At 38.7% G+C, this 19,264-nt stretch overlaps 1 protein-coding gene across 2 annotated transcripts in view; it reads left to right on the top strand.

The window, feature by feature from the left end:
* LOC117323950 (neuropeptide prohormone-4-like) overlaps positions 1–19,264 on the top strand; it is a 71,472-nt gene that overhangs the window by 41,676 nt on the left and 10,532 nt on the right. For both annotated transcript variants that reach the window (XM_033879494.1, XM_033879492.1), the window contains exon 2: positions 13,379–13,523. In XM_033879494.1, coding sequence (XP_033735385.1) covers positions 13,379–13,523 — 145 coding nt within the window. The remainder of the gene's footprint in view (positions 1–13,378; positions 13,524–19,264) is intronic.

Here is a 19,264-nt window from a genome sequence, read left to right as displayed (position 1 = left end):
AGTGTTATCCATTATCAAGTAAACACACAGAGTCCGCTCCATTGCAGACGTGTGATATACACGTATCTGATTGCACATGTACATTGTATATTCTTAAGTATATAATTATTGATGTCTTGTTTTTAGTTTTTATCCCTCCCCTGCCAGAGTTTCCTCTGATCCGACATCAGACTTTAAAACAAATCGTCAATGCATGCATACACACCAGTAATATGTACCAGTGATTGTTATATATAGACTTGCCAGACATGTACATGTACTTGACTTAATTGTCCCCCTAACCTGTTGCCATGGGTACTAATCCCCCTCCCCACCACCGTCAACTTCACCTGATGGCCAGCCATGGATATACACTTGATTAGGAGTCATCGGGCTCAGGTGTATAAGTCATCACCACACCTGGTCAGTTTCTCCTTTTTACAATTAGCCCTATAGGGGGTCTATTCATAGCCTGGTCAATCTGTGTTCAGAAATCTTGATCTGTTTACCTGTACCTAAATTAACACTTTGATACAAGTTTTTCAATTCAATTAGTTGATTTCTTAAACCTTACGGTTTATCAGTACAAATGCAGTGAATAAATGCAGTGAAAATATAGATAAATACATAAAAACAAAACAATAAAGTTCGGACACACAGAGACAACACATACGCGACCGCAGCGCTAGTGTAGAGAGTGATTTTATTTTGAAATTAAATGCTATCGTCTTTTGTTGTCGAGAATAATAAATTTTCCTAAATTTGAAAGATCCTTATATGACCTTAATATTTCCGGTTTCTAAAAAGTTGTACAGTTTTTTGCATACGGAGGTTTTCTATAGTAGTACAATTTGATAAAACGTTCTTCCACTTCCCGATACAACATTCACTCCATCAAACACCATTGCACTGTCGTTTCTACGTGTTCGCTTCGTCTAGGATCCGCTTTTTATAAGAACCAGATAATTTATTCAGAAACGGTCGATTATTTGTGAGCGTCAACCGTAGCATTTCCGTAGCGTTACCGTAGCATTTCCGTAGCACTTCCGTAGCATTACCGTACCATTTCCGTACCATTTCCGTAGCATTACCGTACCATTTCCGTAGCACTTCCGTAGCATTACCGTACCATTTCCGTAGCACTTCCGTAGCGTTTGCGTTTAAGACGGAACAGCGAACGTACACGGGTCTGTATCAGTGTTTCTGGTATCGACACTCCGGATCAGATGCATGCCTGTGTTCAGAAGTCGGACAGGCGATGAAGCTGACTGTGAACAAAGATGTATTTTTGAATTTGTACTTTGTACATGTAATTTATATGCAGCTATGGCTAATCATGTTACGACAATCCCCAAGTATTACACTGATGGTTCAGGCTAGATTTTCTATAGAATCATGGTACCATACATTACCCAGTGTGACAGAATTAATTTGGTATTAATTCAGAATTCTAATTGAGTATGCATAGAGAATGTTGCCAGCGCACATGTTTTGAGTCCCATATCGTAATATGTATACAGGCAAGAAGACATGCCAAATACGGATTTCCAGCAACGTTGATGAAATGAAATTGTTTAAAAGTGTTCAAACACATTTTACATTGTTTTTATCTCTAAAAACTGACGTTACAACTACTACTTTCATTATTCTAACTCGGAAATACGTTATGACAGCATGTTTTTATCAACAGTGATTAACTGTGATATCCCTCACCTACGTCATCATTGACTGTCATATATTACACTACCCCTCACCTACGTCATCATTGACAGTCACTATTACACAACCCCTCACTTACGTCATCATTACATTGATTGTCACGTATTACACTACCCCTTACTTACGTCATCATTTGACAGTGATGTATTTCACTACCCCTTACTTACGTCATCAAGGCAGTGATGTATTTCACTACCCCTTACTGACGTCATCAAGGCAGTAATGTATTTTACTACCCCTTACTGACGTCATCAAGGCAGTAATGTATTACACTACCCCTTACTTACGTCATCATTGACTGTCACGTATTACACTACGCCTTACTGACGTCATCAGGGCAGTAATGTATTTCACTACTCCTTACTTACGTCATCATTTGACAGTCAAGTATTACACTTCCCCTTACTTACGTCATCATCAGCAATGATGTATTTCACTACCCCTTACTGACGTCATCAAGGTAGTAATGTATTTCACTACCCCTTACTTACGTCATCAAGGCAGTGATGTATTTCACTACTCCTTACTTACGTCAGCATTGACTGTCACGTATTACACTACCCCTTACTGACGTCATCAAGGCAGTAATGTATTTCACTACTCCTTACTTACGTCAGCATTGACTGTCACGTATTAGACTACCCCTTACTTACGTCATCATTGGCAGTGATGTATTTCACTACCCCTTACTTACGTCATCATTGACTGTCACGTATTACACTACTCCTTACTTACGTCATCATTGACTGTCACGTATTACACAGCCCCTCACCCACGTCATCATTGACAGTGATGTATTTCACTACTCCTTACTTACGTCATCATCAGCAGTCACGTATTACACTACGCCTTACTTACGTCATCATTGACAGTGATGTATTTCACTACCCCTTTCTTACGTCATCATCAGCAGTCACGTATTACACTACCCCTTACTTACGTCATTATTGACAGTAATGTATTTCACTACCCCTTTCTTACGTCATCATTGACAGTGATGTATTTCACTACTCCTTACTTACGTCATCATCAGCAGTCACGTATTACATTACCCCTTACCTACGTCATCATTGACAGTGATGTATTTCACTACGCCTTACCTACGTCATCATTGACAGTAATGTATTTCACTACCCCTTTCTTACGTCATCATTGACAGTGATGTATTTCACTACTCCTTACTTACGTCATCATCAGCAGTCACGTATTTCACTACCCCTTACTTACGTCATCATTGACAGTCATGTATTTCACTACTCCTTACTTACGTCATCATCAGCAGTCACGTATTACACTACGCCTTACCTACGTCATCATTGACAGTAATGTATTTCACTACCCCTTTCTTACGTCATCATTGACAGTGATGTATTTCACTACTCCTTTCTTACGTCATCATCAGCAGTGATGTATTACACTACCCCTTACTTACGTCATCAAGGCAGTGATGTATTACACTACGCCTTTCTTACGTCAGCATTGACAGTGATGTATTTCACTACTCCTTACTTACGTCATCATCAGCAGTCACGTATTACACTACGCCTTACTTACGGCATCATTGACAGTGATGTATTTCACTACCCCTTTCTTACGTCATCATTGACAGTGATGTATTTCACTACCCCTTACTTACGTCATCATCAGCAGTCACGTATTACACTACGCCTTACCTACGTCATCATTGACAGTGATGTATTTCACTACCTCTTTCTTACGTCATCATTGGCAGTGATGTATTACACAACCCCTCACTTACGTCATCATTGATAGTAATGTATTACACTACCCCTTACTTACGTCATCATTGACTGTCACGTATTACACAGCTCCTCACCTACGTCATCATTGACAGTGATGTATTTCACTACCCCTTACTTACGTCATCATTGACAGTGATGTATCCCACTACCCCTTACTTACGTCAGTTTGGCAGTGATGTATTTCACTACCCCTTTCTTACGTCATCATTGACTGTCACGTATACACTACGCCTTACCTACGTCATCATTGACAGTGATGTATTTCACTACCCCTTACTTACGTCATCATTGACTGTCACGTATTACACAGCCCCTCACCTACGTCATCATTGACAGTCACGTATTACACTACCCCTTTCTTACGTCATCATTGACAGTGATGTATTTCACTACTCCTTACTTACGTCATCATCAGCAGTCACGTATTTCACTACCCCTTACTTACGTCATCATTGACAGTCATGTATTTCACTACCCCTTTCTTACGTCATCATCAGCAGTCATGTATTACACTATCCCTTTCTTACGTCATCATTGGCAGTGATGTATTTCACTACCCCTTACTTACGTCATCAAGGCAGTGATGTATTTCACTACCCCTTACTTACGTCATCAAGGCAGTGATGTATTACACTACGCCTTACTTACATCAGCATTGGCAGTGATGTATTTCACTACGCCCTACTTACGTCTTCAAGGCAGTGATGTATTTCACTACCCCTTACTGACGTCATCATTGACAGTGATGTATTTCACTAAACCTTTCTTACGTCATCATTGGCAGTGATGTATTTCACTACCCCTTTCTTACGTCATCATTGGCAGTGATGTATTTCACTAATAGAATCTTTCCCTACCTTGAGGGTGTGACAGAAAAATCTCAACCTGAGGGGGAGATTCTTGAATGTCCAACCCGAGGCTTGCCGAGGGTTTGGACATTCAAGAATCTCCCCCGAAGGTTGAGATTTCTTTGTTACACCCTCAAGGTAGGGAATGATTATTTTTCTCCAACCTCTTTTCTTTATGTGTTTTCCCATCGGCGATCTCCGTCTGTTTGTAAACAAGTACACAAAAACCGCGGGAAATATGCACACATTTCCATTCATCCATTTCACGTGGGGTGACGTCACTCACTCATCACTGTCCGACTCGGAGTAAATCACACGAGGTCGCTTTGAAATCGACTTTGTGTTGTCATTATGGCTGTGGAAATGGATGTTAAATGTCCCCCCACTGATTGTGGATCCATAAAATACCGATCTTGTGACATCGGACGGAGTTGGGCACAAGGAAATGCTGTTGTGCGATCTTTTTACTTGTGACAGTTGAACAATTTTGTCGCGATCGGTGCAGGTAGGTGCACTTGTGCTCTCAGTTTCAGTTGTGGGCCTACAGGGGATTCATTTGTATTTGAAAGAATTGCCGACATTTTAGAGTTTAGAGACTGGGGATTTTTGTGTCCAGTGATGTGGACTGCCTGAGTGTCAATGCTGAGTGTAAACAAAAAAAGTAGTTCCGGTAGTACTTCCGGTGAAGAAAGTGAGCGCGTGCAATCTGTCACACCCTAGGGTATGACAGATTGCACGCGCTAAAAAAGACAGAGAAATCTTGTACACTCAAAACGGGAGACAAATCAGTGAAAGGTGGGAGAATACCCCTTTCTTACGTCATCATTGGCAGTCACTATTACACTACTCCTTACTTACGTCATCATTGACTGTCACGTATTACACAGCCCCTCACCTACGTCATCATTGACAGTCATGTATTTCACTACCCCTTACTTACGTCATCATTGACAGTCATGTATTTCACTACTCCTTACTTACGTCATCATTGACTGTCACGTATTACACTACCCCTTTCTTACGTCATCATTGGCAGTGATGTATTTCACTACCCCTTACTTACGTCATCATTGACTGTCACGTATTACACTACCCCTTTCTTACGTCATCATTGGCAGTGATGTATTTCACTACCCCTTACTTACGTCATCATTGGCAGTGATGTATTTCACTACCCCTTACTTACGTCAGTATTGGCAGTGATGTTTTAAAAAGTTGTTGCATTACCAAACTCCCAATGTCAATGTAACTAAAGAATTTAAGATAGTTTCCTAGGAAAATTGCTGGAAAATCGTAATCAGTCAATCCACGGCCAAAAGTAAGCCGTTGTTTCATGCCTTATCAGTTAACATTTCAAAAGACTCTTGTTTGATATAACATTCGAATGCTTGGGCGCGTTTGAATGTTCTCGCTTTACACGTGACTTAACTTTCTCCCAAAAACCTATCAATGCATGTGTCTGTCTGTTGTCGCTAGATTCTGTCTGAACATACGGCTTTGTTATAGACTGTAGTCTAACCGTACATTTGCACGTACGGCAGTGTGTTCCGACATTCCAAACACATGTACCTTGACGCCCTGGCGAGCTTTTACGGATAATAACACTTACAGTATTAAGGGTTCATTTTCCTATGTAGGCGGCTTATACTCGTGATGTTCAAAAATTAAATGACAAGGAAATGTAGGAGCATGAATGCAACCTAATCGTGCTTCAGAACTATCTCTTTCTGCACGACATCTCCTTATTTGTCCGTGCTTTTCGAATGAGTTTATAGGAGGTGACAAGACCAGCGCGAGGAATCAGATACCGATACAATTGTCACAAAACGGTTCGCCAATGTTGTACTGTTGTGGTAAAATGCTGGCCATCACAATAGCATTCGAACACTGGTTGTGTATAAGACATCCCGCTGATAACAATACCGTGTAATTGGTTTATATGTTTTCTGGAAATATGAAACCTAATGTGATTTCTCTGACGACGGGAGTTTGAGTAATGTTTTAATAGAAATCTGAATGCATTCGATAAACAATTTGTTTCCATTCCGTTGGATCAGTACATGGTAAGGATATGGATTTAAAAAGAAATATAATGTCGACACAGCTAGTCTGGGAGATAATTGGAGTGCGGGATTGACTAGGCGATTCCATGCAGGTACATGTACCCGGGTCCCCTGGGACGTCATGATCGAGGCATCCTTATACGCCATGACGAATCCCTTCCCACGGGGGCTTCCTCTGTAATAAGATCTAAAAAAAAAAGTATATATAAGTTTCCTCCAAGCTTCCTAATTTCTGGAAATGTTTAGAGAATATTTCGAAAGCTATTTGCATGCGTCGTGCACTACCACCTGATATTATTGCTAGGTGTCGCTAGTGACGAGAATAATTATTGCTATCGACATCTTGTAGAAAACTCGTACAATTAATCACCTGTCTCGCATCGTCTTGTGCAATAATAACCAGCTTTGGTGGGTTAATCGATAGGGAATGATCGTCCCACCGACACGCCCTCTACTAACACGCCCCACGTCTGTCAACAAGTACATTGGTAGCTGATTTAAACTGTATTTCTCTATTTCACCAAACTGTTACACGTGTAAGATGTTGAAACATTGCATCATACATTACTTACAAATAGGACAGGGACACCGGTTCAGCGACGAAGTATTTGGTTTGGAAATGTTAACTTAGACTCGCAAACATTCTTTGCATGAAAAAAAAGCGAAATCCAGAACAAATTTTGGAATTAAGAAAACAATAGATTCCGAGTAGAGAAAACAATTAGTGAGTTTCTCTTGTCTTTGTGTTGCTACATTTGATCTACTCCACCAGAGATCGCATGTATTCATCTTAACGATATAAAATTACACTGCCTACAATCGGTAATCTTCAGGGATGGCACCAAGACATTGACGCGAATCCCAGAAATTAATTGCTGTTACAGGACTTGGGTTATTGGCGCGGTGACGGTAGGGTTACATTACTAAATAAACAGTGGGAGAAAAGACAAACATTGAGAGTACTCGGCCATATTGACAATGAGAAGCGGTAGTGTAACCCTGCAGCATTTCATCAAATACATAGGGAGCTTTATACAGACAGTTTAACGTGTATCAGTTCTGGTCTTCACAATATTTATTTACATAATCGAAGCTATATGACGTGACGTTTACGATTGAGGTGGATGGGATCTACAGATACCGACGTACTATACTTCCTTTTCGGATCTTTTTTCGGTTAATTTTGCTTTGTGTGATTTTGTTTTATCTCATAAGAAATCATTCAACTGATTCAATATCATCGAACAATGTACAATGTCGATGACCAACAAATTCAACATCATTGTACAATGTCGATGACCAAATTCAACATCATTGTACAATGTCGATGACCAAATTCAACATCCATGTACAATGGCAATGACCAAACTCAGTATAATTGTACAATGTCAATGACCAAATTGAATATCATTGTACAATGTCAATGACCAAATTGAATATCATTGTACAATGTCGATGACCAAACTCAATATTATTGTACAATGTCGATGACCAAATTCAACATAATTGTTCTAAGAAACCTACAATGGATATTGTTTTCCAGTAAAATGACATTCAATAGTATTTTTATGCCAACGTTCAGTCTTCTCGGATGCGTGTATTACTTTCGACAGAACATTTATTTTACAGTATTGTAGAAGTGACGTTGATTGGATAATCAGTTTAATCACAAACAGTCGGCTAAGTCATGGGCTAGTGTAGTCTATAGCGTGAGACAGGTGATGTATGAAAAACAGAAACAGAATTAGTTATAAGCTACTAACACACGGTTAACGCCTACTAACGTGCATTTAGGGGTGTTCAATATTTAATTCATATCAGTGTTTATATAGATATACTGTACGAACAGCTGGCTATACCGCAGATCCATATCTATCTTAATGCTATCGATAAATAACACATTGTATACATTGTTATATAAAAAAATGATAATGCACGATATACCTTAATATCCAGCCTACAACCGTACGGAAATCCTTATGGACACGTTTCGGCTAGTTTAATTGGTGTTAATAGATGCAATAAAACGATTGTAACACGTTTTGTAAGAAATAATGGTGACAGTCCTTCATTGGTGAAGTTGGAAAGGGATTATCAGGAGCAGACTGTAAACTTTGATCATTTGGTTTTAACAAGAAAACAATTTAGTCGGATATGGAACCCATTAGTAGCCAAGCTGTACGAAACAAAATCTTATTTGTACATACGTGAAAACATTTTTTACCAATCAGAGTTGTCTTTTTTTTAATTGATGTTCCCAGCAATACAGTCAGGAACCTGACAATAGATACATGACTCTGGTGTATACGAACATTAAAATTGAGCTTTACGCAATCGAACCTGAAACACAGCGACTACCCTGGCCTTAATTCACTCGGTGCACAAGCCGCGGGCGGGGATGATAGAACTGGTTCGGTCGATGCTCATCTTCCACATAACGTAGGCCTTTATATATTATTTAATAATTTATAAGCAGGAAGAGATCACGTAAACTGCGATGTAAATTCTCCATTATTTGTCTCTCAACGCTTCAATGTTTAACAATAAAACTGGCTGGTGGTTATTGATTTATGACTGGTATTGAGTGGGGTGGTTAGTATATTTTACAATTACACTTAATACAATGTGCATTTAAATCAAAACTGTTTAATGCTGCTTTATCCTGGAGAACCATCGTCAGTATGATCAGATTCCAATAAACATGTAACATTAGACACGGTCTATACGTGTGCACTCACCTGACACCATAACTATTGAGGAACGTACAGCAGAATATTTGTTTTTCGTCATAGGCATCGCAATAGTTATTGTTCCGTTGTCTGTGTCTGTTAAATCATGTTTAGGTGGAGTTAATGGGTCTTTAATTATCGATGAATATTACTGCACGGGAGTAACATCTAAAAGTACCATTTTACTCCATTTCTTTTATTAGAGCGTGTGCACGCCTTTGAAATTATATCTGAGTATTGGCTGAATTGAGTTTTGATTCAGGAACTAAATATTGGCTGAATTGAGGTTTGGTTCAGGAACTAAATATTGGCTGAATTGAGGTTTGGTTCAGGAACTAAATATTGGCTGAATTGAGGTTTGGTTGAGGAACCAAGTGTTGGCTGAATTGAGGTTTGGTTCAGGAACTAAATATTGGCTGAATTGAGGTTTGGTTGAGGAACCAAGTGTTGGCTGAATTGAGGTTTGGTTCAGACACTAAATATTGGCTGAATTGAGGTTTGGTTGAGGAACCAAGTGTTGGCTGAATTGAGGTTTGGTTCAGGAACTAAATATTGGCTGAATTGAGGTTTGATTCAGGAACCAAGTGTTGGCTGAATTGAGGTTTGGTTCAGGAACTAAGTGTTGGCTGAACTGAGGTTTGGTTCAGAAACTAAATATTGGCTGAATTGAGGTTTGGTTCAGGAACTAAGTGTTGGCTGAATTGAGGTTTGGTTCAGTAACCAAGTGTTGGCTGAATTGAGGTTTGGTTCAGGAACCAAGTGTTAGCTGAATTGAGGTTTGGTTCAGGAACCAAGTGTTAGCTGAATTGAGGTTTGGTTCAGGAACCAAGTGTTGGCTGAACTGAGGTTTGGTTCAGGAACCAAGTGTTGGCTGAATTGAGGTTTGGTTCAGGAACTAAGTGTTGGCTGAACTGAGGTTTGGTTCAGTAACCAGTGTTGGCTGAATTGAGGTTTGGTTCAGGAACCAGTGTTGGCTGAACTGAGGTTTGGTTCAGGAACTAAGTGTTGGCTGAATTGAGTTTTGGTTCAGGAACCAAGTGTTGGCTGAACTGAGGTTTGGTTCAGGAACCAAGTGTTAGCTGAATTGAGGTTTGGTTCAGGAACCAAGTGTTGGCTGAATTGAGGTTTGGTTCAGGAACTAAATATTGGCTGAATTGAGGTTTGGTTCAGGAACTAAATATTGGCTGAATTGAGGTTTGGTTCAGGAACTAAGTGTTGGCTGAACTGAGATTTGGTTCAGTAACCAGTGTTGGCTGAATTGAGGTTTGGTTCAGGAACCAATTGTTAGCTGAATTGAGGTTTGGTTCAGGAACTAAGTGTTGGCTGAATTGAGGTTTGGTTCAGGAACTAAGTGTTGGCTGAATTGAGGTTTGGTTCAGGTCCTGAGTACATTTTGTATTGACGTAATCGGATTAGGATCTGGTACGGAGTATTAGGCGTGAACACGTAATGGAAGACAAACGTGTATATCACGTGTCTTCAAAAAGTATTAAGATAGTTTAGGTGTTAATGATACAAATCCAATAACGGATTTAAATCTCACTGGGTCACGGTTTGTCTTCTATTCCGTAAGTCAACGATTACTTCGGGCGTGTCACAGTTTATAACAAGTGGTAGTGTTAGGAAAACTCTCCTTAGGACTTAGTACAACACAACAAAATATGCCAATACGAGATATCTAGACTTTGTTTAATAATATAGACGCTATATAATCTATTTAGACTGTTGTTTATTGATTCTACGTTTATTTAGGGGTGTATCACCTCGTTTGTTGTATTGTTACACTGTATGGTTGGTGTTGTCGAATACAAATTTTAAAATGGCACATTACATACATTTTCACAATAACGTAAAATAAACCTGAAGTAAAACAAGCATAATTTTATTGTAAGTACCACAATAATAAACACACATACCGTAAAATAGGTCGATTGCATACTTGATCAGGAACAACATTAACTCTGTCTCAAGATATTCTTTTTTTTGTGTAATATTTTGATTAACAGATGCATAACACTGATATGACATGACAAACAGGAACTTCTAAATACACACAGGTGTATACGTGAAAGTTGATGATGAGAAACCCCCCTCTCAAACAAGTGATGATCGCTAGTCACCAAGCAGGTACTCAGTAATGCATTACGTCACTAGTCACCTGCTCCTCCACCAAGCAGGTACTCAGTAATTCATTACGTCACCAGTCACCTGCTCCTCCACCAAGCAGGTACTCAGTAATTCATTACGTCACCAGTCACCTGCTCCTCCACCAAGCAGGTACTCAGTAATTCATTACGTCACCAGTCACCTGCTCCTCCACCAAGCAGGTACTCAGTAATTCATTACGTCACCAGTCACCTGCTCCTCCACCAAACAGGTACTCAGTAATTCATTACGTCACCAGTCACCTGCTCCTCCACCAAACAGGTACTCAGTAATTCATTACGTCACTAGTCACCTGCCCTTCCGTTTGTATTCACGACGCTCATTTGATATTGTTTTATACAAAGCGGAAGTCGGGGAGATATCACACAGACCGACAGTATCACTTTCCTGTCAGGAAAATCAGGTGATCGAAAACGTTTCATCAGGAGTGTTAATAGCTGTTCGTGCTGCACTCAGCACCCATGAGGCGATCAGCCATCGACCGCCAAGGAAAGTGCGTGAATTGTTAATGAAATTGTGGATTTTATCTTAATTGAATTTGTTTATTTCGAAGTTTTTAATTAATAAAGCATGTGTGATTTACACTTTAGCCTACATAGCGATAACATAAAAGCCCAGTAAAATACTTCTATCAAACCCATCAACACTAAACTGCGTCATCTAAATATGTGTTTAGTAGATTTTAAAATCAATGTGTTGTTTTATTGGTGTGCTTGTATAACGGGTCGCTATTAACCCTCACGCCGATGGACAGTGCTTGTGACGCCGGGCCAAGACTCGCTGAATATGAACTTTTTATTACAGTCATAAAGGTTTACTAAAACAATATCGAAATTAGAAATTCGAGTCATCGTGACACACCGTGTAGTGCCTGCACACCACGCATGCGTACAATGACTAGTATCATATGTGACCCACTGTCACAATGTTTGTTACAGCACGCGAGGGACTGGGCATGGTTAATCTTACGTTACCAGAATTTCAAGCTTTACCAATCCATGAAGTTGCAGTTCCAACAATATTTAAATTTCACATTTTGTAAATTAAATTGTTTAATTGTTCCCTTGCGCACCACTCTGGTCACATTACCTATTTGTGAGATGCATTCTCTAAATCGAGCAAGTTTGAATTTCAGTAACTTATATATTACGGGTTTAATATTTTCGTATTGAATTATAAACTAAGTCATTAGTTAAATACAGCGTCTATATTCTCTAGTACGTAGCTTTTCCCGCTGTAATATGACAGATCTACTGTTTATTTTGTGTACGGTTTCTACACTGACATCCTGGGCCTTTACTGACCTCTGTACGCAGTTTTGTAAACTTCTTGACTCGCTTTTCGGCACAGCCGTTTAAGATCTGTTTGAGAAAACTACGTCATACGGTATCGAAATATACAGTATTTTTTACGATTGACCAGAACTGTTCCAAGTTATGCAGTCAGATCGGTTCAATTAATCATAAAACTTTTCCTTTAATTAAATATAGATTACATATTTTTTGCATGTTTATAACATGGCAGTTAAAATAAAATTAATCAAACTCTAATTTACATGAGCAGACATTCTGCGTTCTTAATTTAAAAACTTCATTTTAGACTAAACGAAACGTCATGGCGGCTTCATCGGGAAAAGAAAGTCAACATGGCGATGTATTTCAAAAATCTTCAGTGGCTAGTTGATTTCAACACGATTTCCGTAAAACAGATGGGTCATATGAATTCGGTTTTGTAAGCGTCAAATCTGTATATCCTACCCAGCTTAATCTAGCTATTAAGGAATGTGTCATAGTCTAGGTAATTTGTTTCGTGTGGACACTCATGGGATAGGTAAAACATAGTGTAATACATTTATGGATATTGGTTTGAGAATTCTTACCACGTAGTTTGAAACGACGGTTTTTAAAGCAGCAGTTCTACCTCCATACTGAATCCAGACATTGATTATCTCCCAGCCTGCTGGGTTCTAATTTCTGTCGAGAATAAAAGATATTTTCAAAATATAAAGTAATAATGTAACCAACTTTGCCGGTTATCTTTTTTGAAGATATTTCTTGTTTATGCTAAAGCCGGATATTTTTTTAATAAAGCAATATGTTTTATTGTTCCAGATGCGAGGGGTCGGACGACAGGAGATAGCTGTACTTCTGTTCGTTCTATCGTGTGCATGCGTATATGGTATGAAAATCGACTTTTCACGGTTACGACAACTCAGGAAACCATTCATACTAGACAAACGAGATCCTTCAGTATCAGGTAAGTTAGTAGACCCCCACCTCTGTATCACACATACTCACTAAGCCCTCCTGGTACTCACACTCCCACCTCTGTATCACACATATTCTGTGAGCCCTCCCGGTACTCACACTTCCACCTCTGTACCACACATACTCGCTAAGTCCTTCCGGTACTCACACTCACCTCTGTACCACACATACTCACTAAGCCCTCCCAGTACTCACACTCCCACCTCTGTATCACACATACTCACTAAGCCCTCCCGGTACTCACATTCCCACCTCTGTATCACACATACTCACTAAGCCCTCCCGGTACTCACACTCCCACCTCTGTACCACACATACTCAAAAAGCCCTCCCGGTACTCACATTCCCACCTATGTATCACACATACTCACTAAGCCCTCCCGGTACTCACACTCCCACCTCTGTATCACACAAACTCACTAAGCCCTCCCGGTACTCACACTCCCACCTCTGTATCACACATACTCACTAAGCCCTCCCGGTACTCACATTCCCACCTCTGTATCACACATACTCACTAAGCCCTCCCGGTACTCACACTCCCACCTCTGTATCACACATACTCACTACGCCCTCTCGGTACTCACATCCCCCCATTTGTACCACACATACTCACTAAGCCCTCCCGGTACTCACACTTCCACCTCTGTATCACACATACTCGCTAAGCCCTACCGGTACCCACACTCCCACCTCTGTACCACACATACTCACTAAGCCCTCCCGGTACTTACACTCCCACCTCTAAACCACACATACTCACTAAGCCCTCCCGGTACTTACACTCCCACCTATGTACCACACATACTCACTAAGCCCTCCCGGTACTCACACTCCCACCTCTGTATCACACATACTCACTAAGCCCTCCCGGTACTCACACTCCCACCTCTGTATCACACATACTCACTAAGCCCTCCTGGTACTCACACTCTCACCTCTGTATCACACATACTCACTAAGCCCTCTCGGTACTCAAACTCCCACCTATGTACCACACATACTCACTAAGCCCTCCCGGTACTCACACTCCCATCTCTGTACCACACATACTCACTAAGCCCTCCCGGTACTCACACTCCCATCTCTGTACCACACATACTCACTAAGCCCTCCCGGGTAGAGGTAGAAACTGTTGTTAGTGTTAAGGTAATAAATATGTAAGACACTTTTATTCATTGAAACATTATTTTACACTCAACAGTAATATTTCAGATATAAACATTGTACACTGTATATCTAATGATTTATTGTGAAGAACACAATGCGTCATACAGTTTGTCTGCACGTTGCCGCGTGATTGAATAATATAATAATGTTACAGAAATAGAGTAAACTTACTTATGCACACAATGTAAGAGACAGCGTTTCCATTAGTTATGATGATAGATATCGACAACCTTTAGAATGTTATGGCACATGTAGCTAGATATAGATATTTCAGCCATTCTGATTGAAATACCAAATCTTCTTGTTCCGTTGTATTTTATTTTTGTTTTGTTTTTGTTTGATTTTTTTTGTTAGTCAATGATATTTTTATTGTTGTTCTTTAACGGTTTACTTTAATCATTGTTTTGTAGTTAATGGTATTGAAGTGGTTGTTCTGTAATTAATTACTTTGTTTTGTAGTTAATGGTATTGTAGTGGTTGTTCTGTAATTATTTACTTTGTTTTGTAGTTAATGGTATTGAAGTGGTTGTTCTGTTATTAATTATTTTGTTTTGTAGTTAATTGCATTGTTGTAATTGTTCTGTATTACTTTGTTTTGTAGTTAATGGTATTGTAGTAGTTGTTCTGTAATTAATTATTTTGTTTTGTAGTTAATAGTATTGTAGTAGTTGTTCTGTAATTAATTATTTTGTTTTGTTCATTGAAATTGTTCTGTATTACTTTGTTTTGTAGTTAATGGTATTGTAGTAGTTGTTCTGTAATTAATTATTTTGTTTTGTAGTTAATAGTATTGTAGTAGTTGTTCTGTAATTAATTATTTTGTTTTGTTCATTGAAATTGTTCTGTATTACTTTGTTTTGTAGTTAATGGTATTGTAGTAGTTGTTCTGTAATTAATTATTTTGTTTTGTAGTTAATGGTGTTGTAGTAGTTGTTCTGTAATTAATTACTTTGTTTTGTAGTTAATTGCATTGTAGTAGTTGTTCTGTTATTAATTACTTTGTTTTGTAGTTAATGGTATTGTAGTAGTTGTTCTGTTATTAATTACTTTGTTTTGTAGTTAATGGTATTGTAGTAGTTGTTCTGTAATTAATTACTTTGTTTTGTAGTTAATGGTATTGTAGTGGTTGTTCTGTAATTAATTACTTTGTTTTGTAGTTAATGGTATTGTAGTAGTTCTGTTATTATTTACTTTATTTTGTAGTTAATAGTATTGTAGTAGTTGTTCTGTAATTAATTACTTTGTTTTGTAGTTAATAGTATTGTAGTAGTTGTTCTGTTATTAATTACTTTGTTTTGTAGTTAATTGCATTGTAGTAGGTGTTCTGTTATTATTTACTTTATTTTGTAGTTAATAGTATTCTAAAGCGTAAACTGAATGTATTTTACAACAATTAGGAAATTAAGTTATATCAACTTATATTTATCACGCTTGTTGGCGCGGATGGAAGCGCGCGAGGGTTGTTATTGTGGGAGGAAACAGGAGTATCCGGGTAAAAAACCCACGTGGTATTATTGAACTTATTTGTTGTATTCATAGTTTAAAATCGGTATGGTTTATACTATGCCATTAGTCGATCTTTATTGTTACATTTGTAAGCGTACTGGTATTTGGATTCGTGTGATGCAATGTCTATAATTGTTAAACGTTTTTTAGCGTGTCAGGCCTGCCGTCCTCTAACGTTACGACTATAGCTAGGGACTAGGTATACAGCTTGTTGATAACAACATGTTAATTATAAACATGAATTGTTAGATATTGTTACATAATACGCGACTAAGCTGTTGTTTGACGGGGAAAGCGTTCCATACCAGGGGACACTTTGATCGTGGAAATGGAATGGATTCCCCTGGGGGTGGGGATGAGTTGATTCTGTGTTTGCTGACGTCGACCTACATTTGTACATTAATCACTACATACAGTTAAAATCAGCCACGACTTTCATTCCACGGAGACCGTTTGTCATTTCGACCCTTCTAGGAAATCCCAAGGGAGTTCTTAAGTTGAATTGTTTTGTAAAGATGTAGAGGTTCTGTGAGGTAGAGTGGCGTCTTGGGGAATCTAAGACGACTTAGCCTTTAAATCATCTCAGCTTCACGCTCTTCCCTCGCGCCCATGTAGCTTCACGTGCTAGCGAACACGCCGAGGTGACACATTGCACGCACGTTTAAACAGTCTTTATACTTGATATTGCAAAACTGCCTACGAAAGCATTGCAGAAATCGTGTTTGAGTTTGATTAAAATACATGTACCTTCTTTTAGTGTAATAATTACAAACGGTCTCCTGGAATTACGGCATATAAATTAAAGTGAGCGACAAAGGTAACAGTCAAAACTAGCATGTACTGGGTGTGATAGATATGTCGTCTATATCATTTGGGTATTTCAGTGGAAACCTAAAATCGAAAATATCTTGTAGATTCATCAATTATTGGATTATACGCTGTTATATCAACAAATGTAACACACATTTATCTGCACTACACCGTATATACCGTGCCATTCGGAACCAATCTCGTTACGCAGACTTAGGCACCATCAAGTTATCGGTGTGTTTGTGTCACCATAATTTCCAGTTTTGTCCGTATTTACACTTAATAGAGAACTTTGGATTGAGGTCTTGATATATTTATCCTGTATCTTTTTGTTTCGATCATTTGTTTTGAATGTTAATTATGTGTAGACATGGTCAATAGTGTTTTATTTTATTGTAACATTTTATGTCTTTTATTTCTGTAATTGTCGTTCCTTTTATATTTGTCTTTGGTTCCTGATGTTGTCTTTTCCTTACAACTTCCGGTTCGTATTGTGTGCGATGAGACTGTAGTATTCCCCCCTTATTTACTTATTGTCAGGGAAACAATGGGAAACATGCCTCTTTACTGGTTACTAATCCTTAAATAGACATTCGATCTGTTTCAATTCTGAATGCTATTGTACCTGGTGTATCTGGAGTAGGGGATTCGTCAATCTTTCCCGTGACAACCGTCTAAATAAAATAGAATGACTGGGACAATTCTCTGTGAAATAACCTCGGAAAGTTGTTTGATTCCGTCTAAATTATCATTTTCTTTTGTAAAACATTCTAGAATTTACAATGCTACAGCGACGCATTGATCCTGGTAAATAAAGTAGGACATACCAAATAATATGGAATATGGTAATATACATGTAGCTGATATCAAACAAAGAGGTATTTATCTAGACTCCTCTAACAGGAAGCTTATGCTTTCAGGTGTAACAAAAAATAGGTATTGGACTGATGACAAACACATAAAAAAACAACTGAAGCTCTCTGTCAATATTTAACTATATCTAAATACTGCAATGTTGGCGTTCACAAGGACAGCCAACCTCACTTAAAACACATTTTTAACTTAGTATTGCGTCATTTAAACTGATAATTCTGAAGGGAAGTTATGTATCAGTTGTCAAGGATATAATCACGTGACACGTGTTAAACTTCGTACTTAGCTGTACATCAGTAATTGTTGACAAATTGACATCGTTTTACCAGCTCCAGAGTACACAGCGATAACAGTTCATAAACATGTAATTCGAAATTACATTTCATTATTTGATGTGATTAGACGTTATTTCACTCTCTCCAATTTACCTATCTCAAAGTTATTTCTACATGTAACAATCAAACTGCTAACAACGTCCATCAAACTTAATTAGGTCAAAGATATACAGTGATGTCGCCAACAAAGAAGAACACATGTATCTCCATTTGTATTTCATTGAGCCCTAGGTGTTTGCTCTTTATTTTGTTAAGCAATGTGAGTAGACACAAGAGATATGTCATATCTGCAGTCCTACCTCTATTTTAACACGATACGGATACAACTTGTATCTATTGTTACTATAAGACAATGCACAAACATTTCGGGTACAAAAGCTTTTATCTCATAATGGAATAAATTCTACTAGTACTGTTGATTGGTTACATGATCAATATTAGAATAAACTTCGTTCCAATTGTGAAAGCACGTTTGCCCGTAACACGTGTTACAAAACAGTTCAGTGATACCGACATGTATGCTAAGTCTCGTCCAAATGATAAACAACACTTCTAACTATCAGTACAGTAAGCATTAAAGCGGCGGAACCAAGAAATGTTTTTCTTCCCTCTTTGTCCCCGGTAATTTACACTAATGAGACCATCCTAACGGTTCAAACGAGGGGTACCAAACCACTTCCTTGGGGTAGAGTTTTCCTAGGATGTAGCGGTTTAACAATAGGAATATCTAATGACCGTAAAACCCTGTCTGAATTGTGTATGTGGCACTCCACACGGCAATAAAGGACCTTCTGTACGCAGTTCGTACGTCCCACGAGGAGCAGATTGGTCTCTTTGCGAAATTACAAGACATTAAATTTGTTTCATACACATGGCGCATTTTACACAAACATGCTGTTGGCGCCTAGTTACGTATTATTTGTTACTTAGACGACGAGGAAGTACTGTCTCACCTCGTTATACAGACAATATACAACAGAACTAGCCAAGCTCCTGGCGACTTATCTCACAAAGGCTTCCATTCTGTTGCATGGCC

The sequence above is a fragment of the Pecten maximus genome, chromosome 3 (genome assembly GCF_902652985.1).
Source record: "Pecten maximus chromosome 3, xPecMax1.1, whole genome shotgun sequence".
NCBI classification, from domain to species: domain Eukaryota; kingdom Metazoa; phylum Mollusca; class Bivalvia; order Pectinida; family Pectinidae; genus Pecten; species Pecten maximus.
Note: the sequence above shows the minus strand (reverse complement) of the source record. Positions and strands in the feature narration are given on the sequence as shown.